The sequence below is a fragment of the Drosophila subpulchrella genome, chromosome 3L, assembly GCF_014743375.2.
Source record: "Drosophila subpulchrella strain 33 F10 #4 breed RU33 chromosome 3L, RU_Dsub_v1.1 Primary Assembly, whole genome shotgun sequence".
NCBI lineage: Eukaryota > Metazoa > Arthropoda > Insecta > Diptera > Drosophilidae > Drosophila > Drosophila subpulchrella.
The window spans coordinates 10,469,160-10,492,809 of record NC_050612.1 but is presented as its reverse complement, the minus strand read 5'-3'; the positions used below and the strand labels follow the sequence as shown (position 1 = coordinate 10,492,809).

The window sequence follows — 23,650 nt, the reverse complement described above, 5'->3', positions numbered from 1 at the left end:
TTTCAAACACCTATTTTTTTATTTTCGAAATCCATGTATTTCGGAACTCTGATTAGCCAAAAAAATTTATTTATTTATATTATAAAAAAAAATTGACTTGTACCGCTACATTTTCAACAACCGCTTGATATACATATCTATAAAAAAAATTGTATACTCGTCACTTAGTATTTTTAATAAAATCACCTGTTTCTTTGTTATTCCAAACAACGACCGTTAACCAACACCAGTAATTCAAACTTAAAATAATCATTTATTCACTCAACTGAACCTTTATTTAGAGAAATTAAAGAAAGGACAGGTCAAGTGGTGTATCGACTACGTAAAATATATTGCCTCTCGTTAGACCGTAAGAGTCTAAATACTCCGATGGCTTACACATTATCAACTAGCACAAAGTACACAAAATGCGCCTTCGAATATCAATGGATTTCTATCGATTATTTGTTCTCCTCGGGCGACAACGTTTTAAAAACTTCTGCTAAGGCCAAAAATTTATACAAAATATTCTTTTTGTATTTTTATGTTAATATTAGAGTTTCATTGCTTCTTGCTTTCAAACGGAGGTCTGAGGTGTGGTGGGCTTCGTTTCTTTTGCTCTAGCGTCTAATTGAACAGGTTCTCATTGGCCAAAGGGAGATCTTCCAGCGGCGGATGATCGTGGACATCCTGCTCCTGCTGCTCCTCATCCGCACCACGATTAAATGCATTCTCCTCGCCCTTTTTCAAGCGCTGGTAAACCAAAATGGAACGACCTGTGCGCGATTGGCGGTGCTGCAATAAAGAGGCGAGATTAGGTGACTGGGCGCCCAGTGCCTGCGACCACTCGTCCACCAGAGCCTGCGAGCCCTCCAACCGTTTTACCTCTGCGTGCTCGATGCGATGGAGCAGCCGGTAGTTGCGGAGGAAGACGCTGATGTTCTCGGCCAGCGGATCGAACAGAACCACATGGCTGGGCAAAGCGGTGAGTGGATGCACGGGTATATGGGAGTTGATCCAGTGCACGGGGTCCTCAAAGAAGCGATCGGCCTCGTCCTTATACTGTTCCTTCTTCTCCAGATTTGGTTCACAGGTTAGGAACCTCATGGTGACATTCTGGTGGATGTGGCTAGGGACAATACAATTGTAAGCAATTTGTTTGAGTATTTCGGTCAAGAACCCCTCACCTGTAATATGGAGTAGAGTGGCATGGCATCAGGAAGAGAATATTCGCCTGATGTTCGCGTTCATCCCGGTATTCCTGGGCGATCTCCCTCAACTTGGGCATCAGCTCAATGGGTCCCTTCTGGTGGACTGTGCTCAAATACCAGGCGGGCAGGACATTGCCTACTAGGATCACCAAGGCCGTGGTCCACAACATGGTGCTTGAGGCTCTGTAACTCCAGCGGGATAAGACGTCCGTGATGACATACAAACAGAGGGGCAGCAGCGAGGACACAAAGCGGAACTCCTTGTGTTCCACGGCACTCAGAACCACCAGAGTCAAAAATATGGTAATCAAGAGCTGTTTGCTAACTGGATACTTGTTAGACTTCCTCACAGTTTCGATAATGCCAAAGATGAAGGGCAAGGTATTGATTCCCAGAACTGTGGGCAATCCCACGGTGAAGTACCAGTGCCAAGGATGTGAGCCATAGAAGCTGCCGATGTTGTTGAAGATGTTGTACTTGAGGAACTCGTACGGGGTCACTATCAACTGACCATGCCAGTAAGTATCGATGGCAATTCCGAGACCAGCAACAAGTAAGCTGAAGTGTTATGAGGGGTGTCATTAAATAGCCAATGTTTTGATGCACCATATAAGCTATAATCTCACCCAATAAGCACAAATCGTTTGAGGATCAACTCCAGCACATTCTGGCGACTCTTGCGCAGATGGTATAGGGACAATGGAAGCCAAATCACCGCCGCAGTGGGTCTTAGGAAGCAGCAGATGGCAGCTGGCCACAGATAGCCAGTGGATTCAGTATACCAAGGGAAGTAGCTCAAGGCAATTGTGGTCAGAGAGGCCTCCAAAGTATTGGCCAGAGTTCGGGAGCCTGTGTAGAACCAGAACCAGGGAACCAGGATCAAAAACAGTGCCCACTTTCGCTTGCCAGTCCACACAAAGAAGCGATAATCGGAGTAGGCTGATAGTAAGGCCTGCAGAACTCTGGGCAGCACTACCAGAAGTTGAGCACTATCCAGTTGCAAGAGGGCCAGGATTTTGTACAGTCCGGCAATCAGCAGGGGATACACATAGCTGCGAATGCCCTGAACCCACTCCCAAGTCAGGTAGCCATATCTGAAAATAGTGAAAATGTGGGTTAGGTCAAGGAGATAATAGAAATATAAGTTGCTAGTTTCATTTTCAAATATTAACTTGATTTTCATTCATTAATTGTATAATTTTTAAGATCCTATACCAATTTTCAGTTCCTAATGGGCAAGAATATTTTAGAATTTTACTAAGTTTGCTTGAATATATGTATAGCTATGAAAAGAAATATAGCACAGATTGTAACAACCTTTGTTGTTTTCTGTGATAAATGTATTAAAGACACCCTTAAAGACCCTTTATTCTATGGATATCAATATAAATGCCTGTTCATGAATGAAAATAATCACCAAAACCATTTAAGAAGTGTCTAAGTAAAGAACTATGAACTTCTCATCGATATCGAACCAAATCTATAAAGATAAGGACCGGCAATTGGACCGCAGTCCTCGAAATGGAACTCACCCAAAGGTCAGTTTGTGGGCCACCTCCAGACTCTGCCAGTACTCATCCGGAACGTAATAGGTTTGGACCACGAAAACTGATGCCAAACGTACGGCCAAAATCAGAAGAAACGCGTAGAGCAGCCTCATTTCAATAGCGCTGCGTGGGTCTCAAGACTCCCAAAAATCAATCACCCGGAAAACCGGATGGCCGTTGATGTCACCTGGAAAAAAAAGCGATTTTGACACAAGGCTTCAGTCGATTTTTTACGCCGGTCCTAACCTTAAATAGTTGCGTGTGTTGGTGATTTACCAACCGGTCGGATTTGGTAGCAATTCCGGAATTCTTAGCCACGAAAAAAAAGATTTTCGGCGAAAAAAGGCGGCTAAAAATAACGCGAACAGCGGAGCAAAGCAAAACCGAAAAAACGATAGGCAGAGCAGAGTGACCGCAGCTTGTCTTTACGAAAAATCCCAGAGTATTCGATTGACATCGGTCAGAGTTGTAAAGTGTCCGAGTTTTAAAAAGTCTTATTTATAGCTTTCATTTTAATATTTCTTATTTGGGAAAAAGTTGAATATACATAATTCTTTAAATTATAATATCTTTTATTCTTCGTCAACACATTTTTATTAAATTCATAATTTTTATAACAAAGAAATACAAAAAGTGTTGCACATTTACTTAACACATAGACTTGTAAAATTTCATTTTACCTTTCATTTTATGTGTTTTTTCCTGATACTTATTTAATTCGATATTAAATCGATTGGATAGGCATATTTAGTGGAACATTTGCCAGTCTGGATTTTCTATATAAGGCTTTGTGTTAAGTAGCAAACATATCAACCCTTAGAAAACATTATGGTCGTTTCTAGCTTCTTCTGTAAATTGTTCATTTTAGGTAAAAGTTTTTGTCTAATAATTACTGCAAGCAAATTTATTTACATGTTTTTAAATTCTTAGTGATCATGATGGTATCATCATGCCGTTTGAATGGGTTACCTGATTGCTTCCCTATCCTTAACCGAAAGAAGCACCGTGGGTGAACATCAATTTTATGGTGTTTTTATAAAATAAATAAAGAGTGGTTTGTTTCGAACACTTCTGTTTTCATCATGAAAAATGTACTCCTATAACGTCCCATTAAAACAAGAACATGAAACTGATATGGAACTTCAGAATAAAGTTTTGAATATCATACTTAGTTACAAAATATTTGTTCTTAGGACTTTACCAGATAGGCTGACACTCAAAGCCTTTCATGAATACTCTATAACCATTATTCAATTAAATTCATACAAATATAATAGAAACCTTATAAGGCGAATGGAAATTATGTAAAGTTTCCAATTATTATCCTTTTACCCTTAGGACTTCAGAACTTTATTTTATAAAAATCAAACGAATGTACCATATTGCCGCCATAGGAACGATCGGAAAATTATTAGGAAAATAAAAGAATAAAATTATAGCTTCGTTGTTTCTCAACATATTTTCTTTTACTAAATTTCCGAATTACGAATTAAATTTAATTTTATAATTATCAAACGGCTTTACAAGCTTTCTCTCTTGTGAGTTATAAGTTTTCAAGATTATCAAATAAAGACGACCTTTTCTGAATTTATCTAAGCTGCAAAAGTATTAATTTAAATTAAGCATTGCTAGAAAACATCAATAACAACTATGAAAATTAGGTTGTTCTGCCTTAGAAAATGGATCCGATATCCAGACATCTGAAATTTTACAGTCATTTGGTAATTATATAATTAATAAAATCGATTTGTTACGTATATTTAATGCAATCTTTTCCGGTATTTCATTTTCTATAAAAGCTTTGTTTTAAGTGGGAACAATTACATCCCAAAGCAAGCGTAATGGGCCTTGGAAACTTGTTCTACATTTTAGGTAAGTTTATTCTGTTAAGTTTGCGAAAAACAAACTAAAAATAATTCTTGGCCAATTCTAAGTAATCGCATTGGTAGCAAACAAGCCTCCAGACTGCAACCCGCCATCGAATTGCCCCGGAAAATGAATCTGCATTGAATATAAATGCAACATTTTTAAAGATATTTGTAAAACACTAAATAAAATGTTGAATTCTTATCTTTTATAAATTAACATTTTATCCAAAATCTTAAAGTCGATCGATTGACCTGATCCTCTTAACTCAAAATGATAGGGAATATATGTTTTGAATTCGAATCGCACATTTAAAAGTTAACCAGTAGGCATCCGGTTTCCATTGAGGTGTGGGATCTAATCAGATCAGATGGGACAGCGATGTTTTACAGGACTCGCTTGTCCAATCCTCTAAGGATGGGATATCAGGCCGTGAGCTTTTACTCTACTAATCCCCAGATTCCCTCGAACCAAAGATTTCGATCAAAAGTGTTCGGGAAATACTTAATAGTAACAAATACCGTGGGATCGGGAATACTTCTCGCCATCGGAGATGCGGGGGCTCAGCAATACGAAAGTTTGGGCGAAAAAAAGGCCTTTGACTATTCCCGCTCAGGAAGCATGATGATTACGGGTTTGGTGATAGGACCTGTCCAGCACAGTTTCTATCTGCTGTTGGATAGGGTTTTACCAGGCACCAATCGATGGGGTGTCCTTCATAAGATCTTCGCCGATCAGCTGATCATGTCGCCCATCTACATCTTCTTGGTCTTTTACCTCAGCAGTCTCCTGGAGGGAAAAACCATCATGGAATGCAATGCTGAGCTCTCCGAAAAGTTCATCTTCACCTGGATGTTGGACTGCTGCATTTGGCCGGGTCTGCAGTACCTGAACTTTCGCTATTTCAAGTTCCTCTATCGCGTGGTCTTTATCAATCTGGCCAGTTGCATGTACGTCGTACTACTCTCATATATAAAGCACAGCTTTTCCAAAACATAAAAAATTGTTTTTACTTATGCAAATGGTTTTCCTTCTGAAAGTTTCTATAAATATAAACAGTTACTAAAAACTCAGTACAAAATTTAAATATTTTTGGAAATATGTATATAAAATATCTATGTATTTTTGGTTCCTAAAGTTTAAAAGGCTAATATAATGGAACATGTTTTAAACTCTATAAAAACCGATGTCTTAATTAAAATAATAAAAAATATTTGTACAATTTTTACATTTTCTGAGATGTAATTAAAAAACTAAAGAGAAAACTATTTTTTCAAGTGATGTAATCTGAAACACAAATTTAAAATGGATAAGCAACCCATTTAGGAAATACATTTTTAAATAGATAAGGAATATAGTTTAAAAAACATTTTCAAATAGTAACACACATTCAGCTATCGATTTTCCCAAATGCAGATATTCCAGAGAAAAGTGGTCAGTCGAAAAGGTGCCACCCCCAATCAGCTGCTAGTCTAACGTCAAAACAATCGGGTCTTTCGTAACGTCAAATCAAAACACGCGGGACTACAGTACTCCCAAATTGCAGTGGCTGCGAATGATGTTCAGCATTCGCTGCCTGCGCCAGTGCTACGGTCTCCGGAACCCGGCAGGTCCTTTCGCCCAGAAGATCCATGGATCCCTCAACTCCCGGAGAGATTTCACGGCCCTGGGTCGGATGAAAACCCAGCCAATAGGTCCACAAAAGTTCGGTCTCCGTTTAACCCATGGCAAGGGTGAGGCGGAGGGTGGAGCCCTGAGTTTTATCCTCCTGCGATGGACGAAAATGGCCTGGAGCAATATGTTCGGGAAGTATCTACTCATAACGAACGTGATGGGTTCTGGTCTTCTGATGGTCGTGGGCGATGTGATTGCCCAGGAATACGAGTACAGAAGGGGACTGCGGCACCAGGATCGCTTCGATACGGATCGCATGTACAGGATGTTTGTGGCGGGTGCCCTGCAAGGACCTCTGCATCACTACGTCTACAACTGGATGGACAGGATAATGCCAGCCCGCACCTTCCAGAATATCCTCAAGAAGATCTTGATAGACCAGTTGTTTATGTCGCCCGCCTGCATCCTCATTTTCTACTATTCCATTTGCTATCTGGAGCGTCAGACCCTGGAGGCCACAAATCAAGAGCTGATCACCAAGTTCCCATATGTCTACCTGCTGGATTGGATGACCTGGCCGGCTGCACAGTACCTGAACTTTCGCTATCTGGACACCAAATACCGGGTGACATTCGTCAATGTGTGCACGGCCGTTTATAATGTACTCATGTCCTACATGAAGCACGACTTTGGGATTCATTTGCCGCTGGATGGCGATCTTGTGGAGACTTCTGAGAAGACCATCCTACCACCCAGTTCCACGACAAACCCGGAAACCAAGTCCGTTTAAGACACGACAACCACCTCGGGACATGTGATAAGAATCCAAATTACCAAGTCATTGTGCACGCGAGTGTTATGTAAAATGAAGAGGCTCCTAAAATCAATATATATGTTTGTATTTAGTACAAAAGTGAACCTAAACGCTGTCTATGTTGTAATTCCTAAGGCTAGAAACTAGTCTTATCACTTAAAGTTCTTGACCTTAAGTTCATTGTCTATTTTAAAATATGAAGTTTAAAATAGGTGCTTTGAATCGAAAACATATCAAATTGTAACCTCAGACTTACTTATCAATTGCGATTGCAAAAATTAGTTAATTATTAAGCAAACATTTAAAAAGTCAACATAGACGTGTGATCTTATCTCTTGATCGAATAAAGAAAAATATATATGAAGAAATAAACTTCGGTCTTTACTCTACTATTTATTTAACGTTATGAAAGGCTTTTTCAATCTTTCTAAGAAAATAATCTTAAAGCAGATATGTATATTATATAGACACCCCTTATTAACTACTATAGGTATACCTCGTTTAGACTTCTCACTTAATCACAATAGTCTCCACGGGCTGGCTGATCCCGAAGATGTGTTGCGCCAGCATCAGATGTTCCTGGCTAATGAAATTCGCCAGCAAAGTGATCACATTCTCATTGCAACGGGCAATCTGCTGGCGAGTTATGGCCTTAAATTCATCCCTGGCTCCCTTGTCCGCTCCGCGAGTTCCAATTCTTCGCGTTTGGGAGCCACCAGCTCCACTTGTCGCTGTGGGTGTGCCACTGGAAATGGGTGAGCTGGTCAACTCGAAGTTATCCTCCTGCTGCGAGTTCCAAATGTGCGAGAGCTCCTCAATCAAATCAATGGCAATTATATAGGTGGATAGGGTGCGCAGATTGAACGACTTGCGCTGCTTAATCAAGTTAAAGATTTGTTGGGTGAGCAGTACATCGTTGAGCAGATTCAGTTGCTGAAGCACCAGGAGATCCCCAAGCAATCGATCTGGGCAGTTGGGTTCGTAAACCTTTCGGCTCAGTCTGCTGATGATGGCTCCCACGCAATATTGAACCAAAGCGGATCGAGTGAGGGGCAGGAAAACCATGTGGCGGTGACCCTTGAGCGACATGTTTTCCAAAAGTTGACCCTGGGTGGCGGGCAACTCGGAGAGGATCTTCAGAATGCACTGGAAGCCCTGAAGCTGTGAAATAAATATATTCAAATGTGTTAACTTGTATCTATAAGTTATTGACTCACAGTCATGCTCCCCTGCATCAGATTAAGACTTAGGATCTGCAGACTTTGCACCAGGCTGCTCTGAGTGGTCATGTCTGCCATTAGCTTGTTGGCCTCATCCCGGTGCCCGAAATATATGGCCAAATCGAAGAGGAACCTGGAGATCCAGGGGGCCAGTGGCAGAGCTAGCATTAGTTGACTGAAATCCCTTTGAAACTGATCCGTATTGAGCAACTGCCAGCACTGGGCGGCGTGCAAAAAGGCCTTGGATAGTTCCGGACTTATAGCGGTGGTCAGGGAGAATTTGGGCGGCTCCATGCTGGGCACTTCAGAGCCATCGCTTTCCGGTGACCATTCCATGAATCCCTCTACCAAAACATGGCTAACATCGGCATCCTCGATCCGCAACTTGCAATTCCGTATATAACCATGCAGGGAGTAAATAAACAAGGTGGTGGCGTAGAATAAAACCTGGGAGCTGCCCGCAGGACTTCCAGAAAGTATATCCACCAGTTTTTCCCAGTAGACATTCTGGTTGACGTGCTTGCTAAAGGGTAAGAAGGGTTCCCAGCCCATCATTTGCCCACAGATCATCAGGACCTTGAAGATGTTCTTCCAGGCATCCGCCGTATCCGATTCATCCATGATCTGACGCAGATAATACTCTAGAGAACTGGTATATAGACGACAGGCGAGATTGGGCGAGAGTTCTGGGGGCTTATTTTGGATCATCGGCAGTACCTCTTCCACAAGAATCCTCTGATAAAGATCCGGATCCGTCTTCATGCCCTCAGCCAGCATTTCCAGCAATCTGGGGGCTTGAGTTAGCGCCGATTTGGGGAACTTGTTGAACATCAGTATGTAGATATAGACGCGCTCCAGATTGTCGGCACTGTGGTTGATGGTGTGCATGAATATATTGTGCTGGACCTCGGGAGTTAGATGTTTGTACATTTTCACGTAGAACTCGTGCTCCGGCGTATTCTCACTCTCATTTCTGAGGGCATTTGTAAGGGCATTGATCTCCTGCCACAGTTCTGTGTGTTGATTCGGAAAGTTGGTGGCTCTAAAAGGGTGAAATATAGTTAGTTTAATAATAGGTTCTTTACTGTATAGTACCACTCACATAACGCTGAAACATTTGGCCGCTTCCTCATAGTTTTTACCATCGCGTTCCAATAGGTAAGCCTCGTACTGCAGATTGAAGGCATTGGGGTACAGAGTTTTGGCCGTGATTATCCAGGCCATAGCCGCACAGGGATCGGATTTTCGAAGCCTTTGCGCCTCCTTGACCATGTACAACTCATTTTCCTCGTTGCTGGACATTTTTCCTTATGGATTTATATAGTTTTTATATATTTCTCTGAAATTTAATGTAAACAAAACATTTGTTTAGCCGGCAATTAAAGGGCTGTTAACCAACACTGTTACGTTACCTTTAATGCGGGAAACTAGCCGAAACAGAAACTAGCTAAAAGTAGCTACTATTAGCTAAACTATTTAGATCAATACATTCTAAAAATGCACGAGGTTTATTTAATAAACATTTAGTTACCGGTTGTTCGCCTGTTTAATTAATAACCGAAATTCATTGAAAATATTTTCCAGTACTCGGATTTAAATGGTTACATCCAAATTTGTATGATTGCAACATATTTTGTATTTTCTTAATCTTTGTTATTATCTTTGGTATTTAAAAAATATCATATCCAACATTTGGCTTGAAAACAGCTAGCTTGAAAAACAGCCAGTGCCACTTCGATAGTTTTGCAATCGACAAGTGTTGTATAGCGGTGGCAGTGTTGCAAAGCGGCTGCTCCCCAGCTGATTGTTCGCAAAAAAATAATATAATTTTACAATATTCTGTGATTTTTGCGCCTGCAAAAGCGAAAAGTATAATAAACAAGCCATATGTGGTTTTGCCTCTTGCAACTGCTTATATAACGTGTGTGACTAAGCGAGTTTTCTAGAAAATATCTGCCAACGCGTCGTATGTTGTTTTTGTTGCGTGATGAATGCATCAATGGATATTTAGAAATTCGCCAATTTGCGTAAATAAGATATATAATATATGTGATTGAGTGGCACATCTGTTGCAGTTTTGCTATTAAGAAAGATAAAAGTGTGAATTCCCCAAAAGTTTTTGCCATAAGTTCCGGTGCATAAACGCAGTATGCCCCATTTTCGTATTGTCATTTGGAAAAAAGACAATGACAGTCGATAAAGTATTTAAAATCCAAGCACTTTGCACAAAATTTATGAGTAAATAATAAAAATGTCAGAGGCGAAATCCGAAATTGGTGGGGACCTAGCCGGTCCCTCGACATCGGGCGAACAACGACAACAAAGTGAGCCACAAGTGGTTGCCACCAAGGACACCAAAGCTCCGGATCAAGGTATGTTATGGAAAAATAGGGATTACTCTAGACATCAAAACCTCAAGTTAAGGCCACCTTAAAAGTATTGATAAATGGCTTGCCGTTCCCATTTCCCACTTTAATCATTATCTACACTATTTATTAATGACTTGGCACTTATCACAAATTGGTCACTGCCCAATAAATCATACAAACCAACAGAAAAGTAAATATCAACGAAATAAATTAAGCAATATGCAAATAACACTTGTTCACCCTGCAATATTTGGTTAATAAGTATCACAAAACATCTTATTTTATGTATCTTAAAAATGTTCTAATATCTACTGACAAACATGGATAACTTGCAATACTATTTAACACAATAAAATGATTTTTTTAATAGACATTACGGTTTAGTTAGGTTTTTATATACATACATAACATTTGCTTTAATTTGTATACAAGCTAAAAACTTTACTGGTTTTTCCAAAAATTGTAGTTTTGAATAGAATATTAATAGAAATCTATATTTAAATGACAATAGACATTCATAAATCATAAAAAACCATAGCAGACAGAAAACAAGTGTTAACCTAATCAGTATGCAAACCAAAATCTATCCAGCTCAACACAAAAAAATATATTTGGTTTTTAATATTGGAAATTTAGAGCAAATAATTTATTTACCCATGTTTTATATCTGTAGACTCACTACTAATTTGTACTATCTTTCTTATTTGATAGGGATCGTTCACTTCTACTATTTAAAATTCCCATTAAAACACTTATATTTTTAACGCAATGTCGTCGAGACTTATCGATGAATCATCAAGATATTTGCCCCTTTCCTTGATAATAAATTTGAAAAAAAACCTGTTTTATTGTGAACTAAATTATGTGCCTTGTCTCAAATTGCTTTAAACATATAATTTACCGCAAATCAACAAAATAAACTTTTTTTAATATAAAAACAAATTCTTATGTTAAAGATTTTGATTCAACATCTCTGACAGCATTTTTAAAATTAGTGTTTAACTTTGTTTCACCGAACATGTTTTTAAACTTTTTGTAATTTTTGTCTAAATCTTAAATAAGTTATGTTATTTACATTACATCTGTAACTCTATGGTGTTATCATTATTTCATTTTTCACACAAGCACTTTAAAATAATGGCAGTGGATCACATGCATTTTTAAAACATCATCAATTTACATTATCACACATATCGTTTTTTTGTCAAACAATTTTTAAAAACAAAAAATCTACTCTTCAAAAATTAACTAATTAATATTTTATTTGTTGGAGTCTATTAGAATTTGTTAAATTTTTAGCAATATTCTTTGTTATACAGACAGTGTTGCGAAAATGTTGTAGAGTAATGATTTAGTTAAGATTGTAAACAACACGTAATCGTAATTTAAATTTAATGACCAATAATACAACTTTGGATTTAATTGTATTTATCTTTTCCCGCCTTTTTCGTGACTCGTATTTATGTAGCTGCAAGTGTTTATTTACTCGATTTGATTTAAAATGATATTTATTTAAATTATAGCGCGAGTTTTGAGTTGATTTCTGTGTTCTATATTTTGTAGTGTAAAAATGTATTGTATATAACCACCAATTTAAGTTGTTGCTTCCCAAATCCGCACGAAGCAGGTTAGTTGCTGAAATTTAATAATTTGATTTTTTTCTTAACAAAAAGCACACACAATTTGACTAATACCGTTTTTTTGTTGTTGGAGATTTGGTAAAAATTTAAATAAAAAAACCTCATTACAGTGCCAAAAAAGCAGCGACAGCGATTGGTATCGGAGAAGAGCAGCCCGGAGCCGAATCCTTTGATACTGGAGCATGCCAATCTGGAATCGGTGCCGCAACATATGGAAAAGCTACTGAAGCAGTACCAGGAAAATCGGAAAATGCCAGCTGCCGAATGGCTCAATTTGCTGATCTATTTGCTGGCTTTGGAGTGCGGATTCGTGGAGGAGGAGACATATGCCCAGAAAAGACACCTCATCGAACCGGTTCCATCTTTTAGCAGTTTCCATGCTCTGAATGTGCGACTCCTGAGCGAACAGCCTGCAAACTATGTGGTCTGCTTCAATGACACCGCCTACTCCATGCGATTGAGGACCCTGTTGGACCATCATACTTCCGAGGAGGCTTCTGTGGTGTCTGCCCTGCAATCCCGCCTGATGGCCATCACACTGGGGGATCAGCTAATGGTCACCCTATCGCCAGCACCGCCATCCCAGCAGCCAGGCTATAGCATCAGCCTGCCCATCGGTCGTTATGTCCTGAATGTCCAGGCCAAGAACAAGCCCATATATCATCGCTTTCGAAAGCTGGACGAACTCTCCTATCAACTGAAGCAGCATCTCTTCCAGCCCATGCGATCGCAGCAACTTATGCAGATGGAGCAGAAGCTACAACCATCACTATTGGGTCTCCCATATGAACTGTATGACGAGATCTTCAGATATCTCAACAAGAGCCAACTTAATGTGGTGGCCAAAGTCAATCGGCAGCTGCAACTCTACACCAAGGAAACGGAACGAAAAAGGCAGCTGGGCAGCAGGAGTTAAGTTTGAAGCGATCGAATTCCATTTAATTTCCATGAAATTTAGTAGGTATTGGTTTTAGGTCTTACAAAATGTCAAGTCTGGCCAAAAAACGAATAACTGCGTACAATTATTATTTAGTAATTACAAAGAAGTTATTTTTTGATAAAAAATACTAATTTGGATAGGCTGAAAATATTTCCAAATAAGAAAACTATTTTTGAAATGTAGCCGATGCAAAAATCTCTATAAAATGTTTTGTAATATTTAAATTGGTGGTTTTAATAAATTATCTGAATGAGTTTTGGAATACTACTTGTTTTATTGGGTGGTTTTATCAAGGTTAACAATTTAGCTGTATTGATAAAAATGTTTAAATAAACTTAATTACTTTAAGAAGAAATTTTTTTTTGTAATTTTCATTTTATTAAATAATTATATAAATGGAAATACTTTTTAAGTAACGTTATTGCACTCATTTCATCTCAGTTGACACAATTTTTAAGTACCAAATTTGATTGTTTACGATTATCTGCATTTTTGATTTTCTTTTTGAACTTAAATGGTCTGCAGCAGCAGCTAGGATAATTGTCGACCCTCCGACGCGCTTGGCGGAACCGGAACCCTTTAGCTACTTCGATATCTTTGAGCCGTCATCCACTCCTCTGGATACCATCAGCATCAACAGCAGTGCCAGCAGGTTTTTCTACGATCTTGATGTTACAGGTGAGTCCGTGTTACCAAGTGTCCCTTAGTCCTGGCCATCTGTTTGCCACCATTTTACCCTCCCCTCGCCGAAAAGAGGGGTACACGCCCCTAAACGAGTCGGCCCTCAACCACAGAAGTGCAGAATGCGAAACAAGCGGCTCCAGCAGCCAAAAACACGCGCCGAGACTGTCGCATCCACAATCCCCATTGCCCCCCAAAAAAACCCAAACCCCAGTTCCCAATTCCTCACCTCGTCGGCTCCGAATCTCCAAGCTCCCATGCCCACTTCGATTTTTTATGCGCACGCAAAATCAACAAAACCCACGCGAGCAAAACGGCACCCCTATAACCCCTATGTATGCCACATCTTCATGCACTGAGAAAAACCCATGAATAATTTGAGAAATATTTAAAATAATCCTGGGTGCTTGGCTCCAATGTTAAATACATTCACAAAATATGTAACATAATAAAAAGATGTGGTCATCTGTAATTTTTTGTTGGGGAAATTAAAGTTTGTATAAAAGTTAGAAACCCTTCGTTAAAAACCATAAAATATTAAGAAATTTTAAGATTGTATTGTTTTTTTTTTTAATTTTTGTACACTTAACTTTAATATTATTTAAATTTTTTAGATATTAAAGTAGTTGAGTCCTTAAAAAATTATATTTTCCTTGAATATAGATAGAGGTGTTCTTTATATGATATTCAATCGTAAGCGTAAAAAGTTCGAATTATGTTATACATTTTTCATAACATTTATATTAGTTCGCTCAGTGTATACCCCTTGGTCTCTTCGGCTTTTGGTTTTCCTGGCGGATGGCATCCACATTTTGGTTTTTCTCCCTCGACAACGGGATGCTTGCTGCTTTTTGCTGGGCTCCTATTTCGTGTTTATATTACGATATCGACTTTCTCTATCCAAGCCTTATCACAAAAATAAAATGAAATGGAAACAAGGGAGTCCAGCTTCCCGACATTCCCCTTTCGAAACCTTATGTTTTCGGGCTCCCGTGGGTCCTGTCGAAATTATCTGGCTACAACTTTATCAGAATAACGAAAAACAGTGACAAATGCATAAATAAATTATGGCAAAGGCAAACAAAGCAAAACATATATTCCGCTGGGCTGACGCTTTCGGAATTATTTTTAAAATTGAGTCGTGTCTCCTGAAAAGCTCCGGAAAAATGAGAAAAGCTTTAGTTTGGGCTGCTCTTGAAGTGTTACTCTGCATTTCCCAGGAGCAGCTGTTTTCCCCAGCCCCGCCCACTCTTCTGGCCGCCCACAATCTGGTCGAATGGTTGGGTGAATGAACCCACAGATGTGGGTTTCGTACATTGGTCAAGCTTTTCTATTATCATTTAAGTAAAAATTATTTCAAAACTTACTTAATGCTTCAACTGCATTGTCATTTCATAATTTATAAGCTGATAAGGTTTTTATTTAACAAAAAATACAACATTTGAGACCGGAATGTAAAAAGCCTTTTCTACAATAAACAATTAAATTGCTTTTGATAACTCCTTGCCAATGCTCTTTTTAATCAGAGAATGTCTTATCGCAAATGAAAAGGTTTAGGTTTCTAGAACTGGGAACTGGGAATTTCATAAAGGGTGGAAATTTCTTGGCAATGAGTCATTTGAAAAAGTATTCTAATAATAATAAATTTGCTCATGGCTAAAATTAAGCTAAATAAGCTGTCCTTGTATTAGGTTAAAATTTCTGTGTGTTTGGACAGTTCATCCAAAAGATTTGTTTAGTGAGAATTGTTATATCTTAGTACAACCTTGAACTAAGCTGATGCAAACGTGACTTTGGTCACACTGTGCGCTCATCTGCTATGCTAAACTGTGCCAAACTTTTCGTTCTGCTTCTTATTTTAGTGGCTGTTGTTGCTTCTCCTTACCATGCCCTTTCTTCTCCCTTGTGGGTGGGCTAGTAACGGTAAACAGCAAAGAGGAATCAAAAGAGTTGGCAAAACATACGCTGCTCCCCTTTCTCCTTTCTTCCTTTTTAGGATGCAAGCGAAAGCAAAGGCCACTTTTCTAAACACCAGCAGATGCATCCCTCTCTCTCTTACTCTCATTTACACTGAGAAAAAATCCAATACTTGATGTGTCCTGAAAAATATACAAATTTTTAAGTTTAAATTGATTATAAAATGATTTTTAGATAACAGTAGATCAATCAATAATAAAGGTATTTTCCAAATAAAAGATTTTGGAGGTCTAAATGTTAAAATACCTAAAATATACTAAACAAAAAAAATACTTAACTTCCATCTAGTTTTGGTAGACCTTCCTTAGTTTTAATATTTTTCTATATCTTACATCTATATATTTGCTTTAAGTAACATATAGTCCCTCATTCTGGTAAAATTTGGTATGGGTGTTCAGATAGATCCATTTGTTTCCTATCTGTGCTTTTTGGCTCTCGCAGACTCCAGACTTTCTCCGCAACACTCTCTGGCTTTCTCCCACTCTCTCGGCTGATTGCGCTTTTTGGCCTTTCGTTCCATGGCCAGCCAGCTTTTCCGCAGGATAACAAAGCTCGGCACAATCAGTCGTCGTACTTTGGCCCAGCGTCTCTGGTCGGAAAAGCGGAAAAGCGGGACTTTTCACCCGGGAGAGAGTGTCGCGAGTCCTTGCTCTCGCCCAGATACCGTTAGAACCTGTTCGAACTAGGTCCTCCAGTGACATACATATGCCTCGCATCCTCCGCGTCCGAGTGTGCCCTGTGTTTTTATAAATATAAATAAATAACTCCTGGCTGGTCCAGAATTTAATACCAAAGAACAGCTGTTTGAAGCAGCTCTGCTGATTTTTATAAAAGTTTTCAAGTGGGTTTAAGAAACTGCCAGCGACCTTGACACATCGCAGTCAATGGTCTAGTTAGCATTGCGTATTATCTTTGACTTGCACAAATCATCCTGGAATCAGATGGATTATTTGTAAGACATTTGAAGGGGATTTATAGGATAAATGATTGGGATATATAGGACTTTGAAAATAAACACAAGAACAATGTATTTCAACATATATGCGTTGATTTTTAAAATTCTTAAGATAAATTCTAAAATGTTTATTAAATATAATGTTGATTGGGTTAAAGAACATATCAGTATAAAATTCACGTAGGTTTTTTTTTTAAATCAGTTTCAAAATTTGTATTCATTTTAAATATAAAATTAAAAAACTGTATCTGTGAATATTATTTTACCTTCTATTAATAAAAGTAATTGTTGGAAGATGTTTTAATAAGTTTAAAATCAAATCCCCAACAAAATGGAGTATTTTTTTATTTTGAGGTGAGGGGTTTCTTAAAATAGGACCATAAAATATAATAATCTTTAAAGAAAGATATTAAGTTCGCTACAATGCATTGTACAATCAGCATTGCAATGCTGAAATTCGTTTTTTAAATATTGGAATTGATTTGTAGAGATCTTTGTGTAATATTATAAATAAATACTGGAGAAAACATCCAGCGACCTAAACGCCATGGTCTAGTTTGAATTTGGATTACCTAAGACTACACAAAATCAGCCTCAAGCTGGATTACAGCAGCGATAACAACGGACCCTGGGAGAAGCAGCAGCAGAACCCAAATCCGCAGAACCCCAATTCGGAGAAGGACAACAATGGCAGGACCAATGAGCAACTGCAGCACGATTTGCTGCAACAGTTGCAGCAGCAATTCCAGATGGCGGCGGTGCAGCAGCAGCAGCATCAGCGACAGTTGCTGCAGCACCAGCACTCGCATCCGCCCTTCCAAGCCCCCCAGCAACACCAGCCCGCACAGCAGCAACACCAGTCGTTGCAGCAGCAGCAGCAGCAGCAACAGCACCAGCAGCAACAGCAACACCAACAGCACCAGCAGCAACACTTGCACCACTCGCACCACCCACCGCTGCAGCACCACCTGTCGCTAGGTGGCTACCAGCAACTGCAACTGCAGATGCAGGCCACCAGGAATCAGTACTCCACGCCGCAACATCATTATCGCAATGCAACCACTGCTGCAGCAGCAACATCTGCGAATGCAGCAACCATTAGGCGCCGCACCTTGAGTCATGTATCGCGCTCCTATTCCCTGGGCACATCGGCAGCAAATGCAGCAGCAGCCGCAGCAGCAAATGCAGCAGCAGCAAGTGCAGCAGCCACGCCAGCAACATCATCGACTAGTAGCAATAATCAACTGAGTATCCACAAAACTGGCATCATGGTCGCCGCCTCGCGTTGCCGAAGTCCCATAATGCTGTGCCACAGCCACAGCGACGGCGAGTTTCCACTGTACAGAGGTGAGTCTTTGGATGAACCCATGGGGATATTCCATTTGCAAATAAATTTTTCTGTTTAACATGGAAATGTAGTTTATTATCTAAATTAATCATTTTGTTAATAAAAATATGCTGTTTCTAAAGAAATGTCTTATTTGCCCGCCGGTGGAATTGAACTCAGGACTTCCGTCTCATCTTTTAATATTTTATCACTCAACTATTCAAATATTAAAAGTATTTATTTCACATACTTACTAGACAATTTTATTTTTGTATAATATTTATGTAAATTGGATTAAATATGTTTTTAAACGTTTATAGATAAATTTTTTTTTTTAATTTCATATTAAAGCTTTGATAATTTTTTATCAGAATAAGTATGTATCTTATGCACATTAAAGTGGAGTTCTGAAGACCTAACTGGCAAATATTTTTAAAAATTAACTTACTGAAGTATGTTAAAGTAGAACGAAGGGCTCTACCACTTTTATCATAGTTTTGACAAGCAAGTTACCACTGTACAAAGGTGAGTCCCCGACGTACATTTTGATAGCTTAATTAGCCGCTGTCATTGTGTGTCATTCGCATGTGCAGTGTGCAACAGTTGACGGCATCGGAAAATGAGATGAAAATGGGCTGAGAGTGGGGAAATTGGTGGGCAGGCCCCTCGGAAATTGCGGTGCGTTTGGGTATTTTCCGGGACTCCATTGTGTCCTGTGATGCTAACTGGTCGATTGTTGTGTGCGGTCCTTTAGGGCTGCACCTCGTTTTGATTGATTACTTTGCGATGATTTATTAATTGGTTTACAGTCATGCGGGTTCGCTTTCATTTTTGCAATTAACTCTTTAATTAAATATGTTTGTAACCCCTTTTTGTCTATTTTTATGAAATTACCCTCTTGAATAAAATGAAAATGATGCAAAAATATATTATTGTAAGAGTGTTTGGTATTTCAGAATGTTTAATGCTTGGATAAACACAGTAATTAAGTTGCTAGTTTAAATAAATATAAAATTAAATATATCATCTATCTTTAATGCTGTCACTTTAAGCTTATTATTCCCATTTTTTATAACTGGAACCGAAAATATATCAACCAATCCCAATTATTGCTTAATTAGCAATGTTTAATAATATGTAGAATCATATAAGACAAGCTCTACAGTTTTTATTCCCACTAAATTACACAATTACCGTATCACTCGATTCGATATAAAAAGCCATAATTTTCTAATCCTCAACCTTAACAAGCTCTGCAATATCGTAGTTAATATTGATATTTATGAGGCCAATTTGCTAAATTGGGTAAATTTCATTGAAATTCCACGAAATTTCGCGTGAAGGTTGACTTTGCTCTGCAGTAATCAATGTCCTTTTGTCTGCTCTTTATCCTTCCCCTTTTTTTATGCAATTTTCCTGGTAATTTTTACACGTTTTCTTTGATTTCCCACTCCCATTTCCACTTTTGTTTTGTCTGTCATTTGGTGCGAAACTTAATTAAATTACGACACTTCGCCAGCGCTTTTTTCAGGCTTTTCCTAACAAGTTCAAAGCGCAATGTGTCGCACATCCTGCCAAGGATTTCCCGCCCTCTCCTTCTATTTTTATCGCCCTCCCTTTCTCGTACGCACACATGTGTTGACTGGTCTAATATGCTTTAAATGATGGAATCGATTTGGAAACATTTGATGAGCTTGTCTCAACGGCGACAGCTGCGAAATCTTTTTTTGTGAAAGTTTACACAAGAAAATAAATTTAAAAACAAATTAGGAACAAAAAAAACATTGAAATTATTTTAAAACATTATTTTAAAGCTCGAATTAATGTTGAGCTAGATTTTATTAAGGATAGATATCAATATGTCAACTTAAAAATTATATTTATAACTAAAAACAACTTAAATGTTATTTATTTATTTTGTTCCATTATTTTCTTCAGTGTACAAATGTTGTGGGTATTTTTTGGAAATGAAATTAGCAGACTGATGATGGAACGGGATCGAGGGCGTAGACAAACTTTTCTTTGTCGTAAAATGTTGCCAGCAATGTTTCCCCCAAAAAGGTTGTGCCACAAAAAATTGATACCTCAAGTGGAAATCCATGAACATTGTATTCAAACCTGATGTTGTCCATATAAAATTTATGAGTTTCTTTGACATCTTTGAAAAGTTTTATTTCAAATTTTGTGGATTGTTTAAAAAGTTATTGATTTGAAATTTATTTGGGTCTTGATTTTTGGGTAACCGCTGGAACGAATGGTTGCTTAATTATTTAGGCAGCATTTTTGGGCTTAGATTTGACAAGTTTAAATTTCGGAAAACTCGATTTATGGGCAAATAATTCTATTTTGCCATTTTCAAAGGTTTTATGTTCAATTATTTTTAAATGCAGGCATAAAGAATTTTTGATACAAAAATCAACCAGCCAAGAAAAAGGCAGCCTTATACTCTATTGAATTCTGTTCGATGTAAAATGAATTTATTATTTTTCTGGCATTTGTTGATTCAAAAGAAAACTCTATAAACCTTTAAATTTATACATGATTCCAAGTAAGGATTTATGATATTTACAGAAATTTCACCATATATTATTTATTTACCATGTGTAATCCGCTTTTTTGCTCTATGGTTTTTAATTTTCCTCTGGACATTCTGGTTGAGTAAATATTGACAAATATTGATAATATTTCATTACCATTTTCTATAGTTACATCTTTTTCTCTTTCGGCCTTTATCCCTGTCAACCATTTTTCCAGTTTCGTTGCCCTTTTTTTCTGTCAATATGGCGCCGTTTATGACAAACTGTTCGATGATGGCGTCGACAGCTTCCTCGGCTTTAATCACACAAACACAGAAACCCTCTGCCCTTTAGCTTGTGTGGGTGCTGACACTGAAAAAAAATTTGCAAGTATATTTTTAACGAATTTTTACCAAAAAGTTCCATAAAAATTAAAAAGAAGTACAGAAATCCTCTGCCTTTCCGTTTGTGTAGGTGCTGGCACTCAAAAAGATGTTATAATCCTTATAAAAATATTCCTGGTATTATTTTTTAAGTATTCTTAATCTTTTCCGGTAAAAAAAAATGTTATATGATTTTCTGTAAAATTATTTTCTAGAAATTTATTGCTAAAAACAATATTGAAAATAATTTTAGATCTCGAAAAAATGTAGTATGTTTTTAAGCAAGCTAAAAATATTAATTTTTTGAAATGACACTATATAATGTTATGGTGTAATTATAAAATTATTTTTCTGAATATTTATTCTTTACTATTTATAGACCAATTTTGTTCTCAGTGCCTTGCATGGTGGAAACTTAATGACTCCATGGCGTGTCTTTAGTGCTCGAGTTAATGTTTCGCGTATTGATTTCTCTCCCTTCGCCTGCATCCTTAACTCTCTCCTTTCTCCCCTTTCACTCAGATGCTTCTTGGCATTTCTCCCACAGCAGAAGGAAGGCGGAAGAAGGGCTAAAAAGGGGGCGGGGCCGGGGGACAGCATCCGCAGCAAGTTGGCCAAGTAATTAAGGTTCTTGTAGCGTTGCTGCCTCAATGGCTCCCCAAGTTACGTGCATGAAATCTAAATTTAATTTGCAACTTGTGCCAAAAACGTGTAGGAAAAGAAAAATTAAATGAAATATTTCGATGCAGCCTATTGACGTCATTAGCTGTTTGGTGTGGGGTTAACTAATGAAACCAATAAAATGATTGATAGATACTTTATGCTCGCTAAACGATTGCTAACGACTCTTAAGAGACATTAATTGATTGTATTAGGACTGGGTATATAAACATTTTTGTATATTATATTATTAAATGCATTGAATCCTAACATTCTAGCTCTTATGGTTTCCAAAATCTTGAGTTACAGATAGTCCTGCAACCCAAATTCAAGTTCACAGAAACCTAACTCCCGTCATAAAACATTGAACTTGTTTTCAAACTGAGTTATGCACATTTCCAAATTAAGTTTAAATTTAACGCCCAATTAAATTTCACTTACAGAAATCCTCACAAAATCAATTTCGACGCCAAACTTTTCCTCTCAAAAATTGAGTTTCAAATTTTTCCGTTTTGGACTGTTTTCCTTTCGTTTTTTTTTTTTGTGGCTTCTTCTAGGCGCTTCGAGTTGGCCAAGAAACAACTCAATTTGAGTTTGAATGCACTGCTGCTTTGGGCTTGGCACTTGCCCGAACAATTTGACATTGAATTAGGGCCTTCCCCCCGCCAATTTTCTGTTTTTTATTTGGTTTCACTTTTTGGCGCAAAGCAAAACCCAGGGAAATTACCATAAAAATGCGCAGCTCTGGGAAAGATTATCTTTATTTGCAGAACGAGACGCAGACGGACAAATCAAATGTGAGTCCTTGAACCTTTCCCCCCGCCCCCGCCCTCCCGCTCACCCAACCACTTCGGTTTTCCCCGTAGTCACATCAAACTAAACAAAAGGTCGGGGGAAAACCAAAAAGAAAACCACAACACAATACAAAAAAAAAGAAAACAAGTCAAAAGGTAACCAACAACAATGGAGACAACGCAGACCGCAAATGACCAACTTAAGCCTCAATTTGGTTTTGGTCAAAAAGGAAAACTTGGAAAAGGTGGGCGAAAATGGGTGGCGGTGAAGGGGGCGGGGTGGGAAAACTGTGACCACCTTGCTGGCAAATTGCCTGGTTTAAAAATTTAATACTTCTCGCTTATTTGAAAACAATCAAAGTTCCAATTTCGGTGTTGATTTTCCGATTGCACGGGGAAAATGAATAATAAAAAAAATAATATTAACAATAAAAAATAAATTAAAAAAATATATTTCTTACATGTTCAATTATTTTTAAGTATTCTTTAAGCTGATTATATAAACAAAGTTATAACCTTCGAAGAAAACCTCTTTAAAAATAGTTTTAATAATTTAATCATTTTTCTTAATGTGCAAAATATATTTTTTACATGGTCAAATATTTTTAAGAAATCTTTAAAGTGAGTAATTGATCTTCTTGAGAAAAACTCTGTTTAAAAATTGTATAATAATAATAATTTTTTTTTCTATTACTTAAAATTTGAATTTTAGTCAATAAAAATTAAATACAATTTTAAATAGGCCTATATATTTTAAAACATTTATAAAATATATATACATATAATATATATATTAATATATTTTATTTTATATTATTGTTTTATTCTTAAAAACCTATTAAAAATTCATGAAAAAATCCTTGATAATATTTTATATTTTTTTCTGTGTCGCTGTTTACTGTTTTTCTCGTTTGGCCCGTTCGCTGTTATTTATTTATATTTTATTTGCTTGCCCCACTTACCTGACATCAACCCCTTACCGACGCATCCTTCCGACATCCTTCCTCTTGTCCTTCCGGTGGTTGTCCACCTACATTTGCCACCCCCTTTTACCCCATCTTCTGTGACTGAATTCTGGTCATGTGCTGCACATAATTGCATTCAAAGCTCTGCGAAAGCAACCCCAAACCAAAGGCCCCATGATTTTCCAACCCCCT

General features: G+C 37.8%; 5 protein-coding genes and 1 long non-coding RNA gene across 12 annotated transcripts in view; 4 read left to right on the top strand and 2 right to left on the bottom strand.

Moving 5' to 3' along the window:
- Nucleotides 1-494: 494 nt before the first annotated feature.
- LOC119554741 (GPI mannosyltransferase 3) lies at nucleotides 495-3,142 on the bottom strand. 2 transcript variants are annotated; one of them, XM_037865765.1, is made up of 6 exons: nucleotides 2,984-3,142; nucleotides 2,723-2,924; nucleotides 1,817-2,284; nucleotides 1,167-1,748; nucleotides 865-1,108; nucleotides 495-774 (listed from the first exon to the last, which is right to left on the bottom strand). In XM_037865765.1, exons 2-6 carry the CDS (start codon nucleotides 2,848-2,850, stop codon nucleotides 607-609), a joined length of 1,590 nt encoding a protein of 529 aa, XP_037721693.1. In that variant the 5' UTR covers nucleotides 2,851-2,924; nucleotides 2,984-3,142; the 3' UTR covers nucleotides 495-606. The 2 variants fall into 2 exon arrangements, with proteins under 2 accessions (XP_037721693.1, XP_037721691.1); XM_037865763.1 differs by having other exon boundaries at nucleotides 495-1,108.
- Nucleotides 3,143-3,518: 376 nt separating this feature from the next.
- Nucleotides 3,519-3,877, top strand: LOC119555120. Its single transcript, XR_005219861.1, has 2 exons — nucleotides 3,519-3,605; nucleotides 3,668-3,877. It is a non-coding gene; the product is annotated as an uncharacterized LOC119555120 (long non-coding RNA).
- A 671-nt stretch (nucleotides 3,878-4,548) lies between these two features.
- LOC119554103 (mpv17-like protein 2) lies at nucleotides 4,549-5,606 on the top strand. The gene is made up of 2 exons (XM_037864853.1): nucleotides 4,549-4,609; nucleotides 4,672-5,606. The coding sequence occupies exon 2, from the start codon at nucleotides 4,985-4,987 to the stop codon at nucleotides 5,600-5,602; it is 618 nt and encodes a 205-aa protein (XP_037720781.1). The 5' UTR covers nucleotides 4,549-4,609; nucleotides 4,672-4,984; the 3' UTR covers nucleotides 5,603-5,606.
- Nucleotides 5,607-5,958: 352 nt separating this feature from the next.
- LOC119554420 (mpv17-like protein 2) lies at nucleotides 5,959-7,135 on the top strand. The gene has a single exon (XM_037865309.1). It carries the CDS (start codon nucleotides 6,159-6,161, stop codon nucleotides 7,005-7,007), a length of 849 nt encoding a protein of 282 aa, XP_037721237.1. The 5' UTR covers nucleotides 5,959-6,158; the 3' UTR covers nucleotides 7,008-7,135.
- A 269-nt stretch (nucleotides 7,136-7,404) lies between these two features.
- LOC119554419 (integrator complex subunit 10) lies at nucleotides 7,405-9,553 on the bottom strand. Its single transcript, XM_037865308.1, has 3 exons — nucleotides 9,354-9,553; nucleotides 8,249-9,293; nucleotides 7,405-8,192 (listed from the first exon to the last, which is right to left on the bottom strand). The coding sequence occupies exons 1-3, from the start codon at nucleotides 9,551-9,553 to the stop codon at nucleotides 7,542-7,544; spliced, it is 1,896 nt and encodes a 631-aa protein (XP_037721236.1). The 3' UTR covers nucleotides 7,405-7,541.
- A 467-nt stretch (nucleotides 9,554-10,020) lies between these two features.
- LOC119554433 (protein nutcracker-like) overlaps nucleotides 10,021-23,650 on the top strand; it is a 108,349-nt gene continuing 94,719 nt past the window's right edge. For 2 of the 6 annotated variants that reach the window (XM_037865332.1, XM_037865331.1), the window contains exon 1: nucleotides 17,548-18,160. In XM_037865332.1, the coding sequence (XP_037721260.1) occupies nucleotides 17,563-18,160 (598 nt within the window). In that variant the 5' untranslated portion in view covers nucleotides 17,548-17,562. Of the gene's footprint in view, nucleotides 10,624-12,370; nucleotides 13,326-13,725; nucleotides 13,879-17,547; nucleotides 18,161-23,650 lie in introns of those variants that run through there. The other 4 variants (XM_037865345.1, XM_037865335.1, XM_037865334.1 and 1 more) reach the window with 4 other exon arrangements.

Excerpts from the sequence above, each read along its gene's own strand:
- LOC119554741 (XM_037865763.1), bottom strand. The coding sequence starts at position 2,850 with ATGAGGCTGCTCTACGCGTTTCTTCTGATTTTGGCCGTACGTTTGGCA. Across the intron at positions 2,285-2,722 it reads GCCCACAAACTGACCTTTGG|ATATGGCTACCTGACTTGGG; the intron begins GTGAGTTCCATT and ends CACTATTTTCAG. Across the intron at positions 1,749-1,816 it reads AAACGATTTGTGCTTATTGG|CTTACTTGTTGCTGGTCTCG; the intron begins GTGAGATTATAG and ends ATAACACTTCAG.
- LOC119554103 (XM_037864853.1), top strand. The coding sequence starts at position 4,985 with ATGTTTTACAGGACTCGCTTGTCCAATCCTCTAAGGATGGGATATCAG.
- LOC119554420 (XM_037865309.1), top strand. The coding sequence starts at position 6,159 with ATGATGTTCAGCATTCGCTGCCTGCGCCAGTGCTACGGTCTCCGGAAC.
- LOC119554419 (XM_037865308.1), bottom strand. The coding sequence starts at position 9,553 with ATGTCCAGCAACGAGGAAAATGAGTTGTACATGGTCAAGGAGGCGCAA. Across the intron at positions 9,294-9,353 it reads GCCAAATGTTTCAGCGTTAT|AGCCACCAACTTTCCGAATC; the intron begins GTGAGTGGTACT and ends TCACCCTTTTAG. Across the intron at positions 8,193-8,248 it reads TGATGCAGGGGAGCATGACT|CTTCAGGGCTTCCAGTGCAT; the intron begins GTGAGTCAATAA and ends TTTATTTCACAG.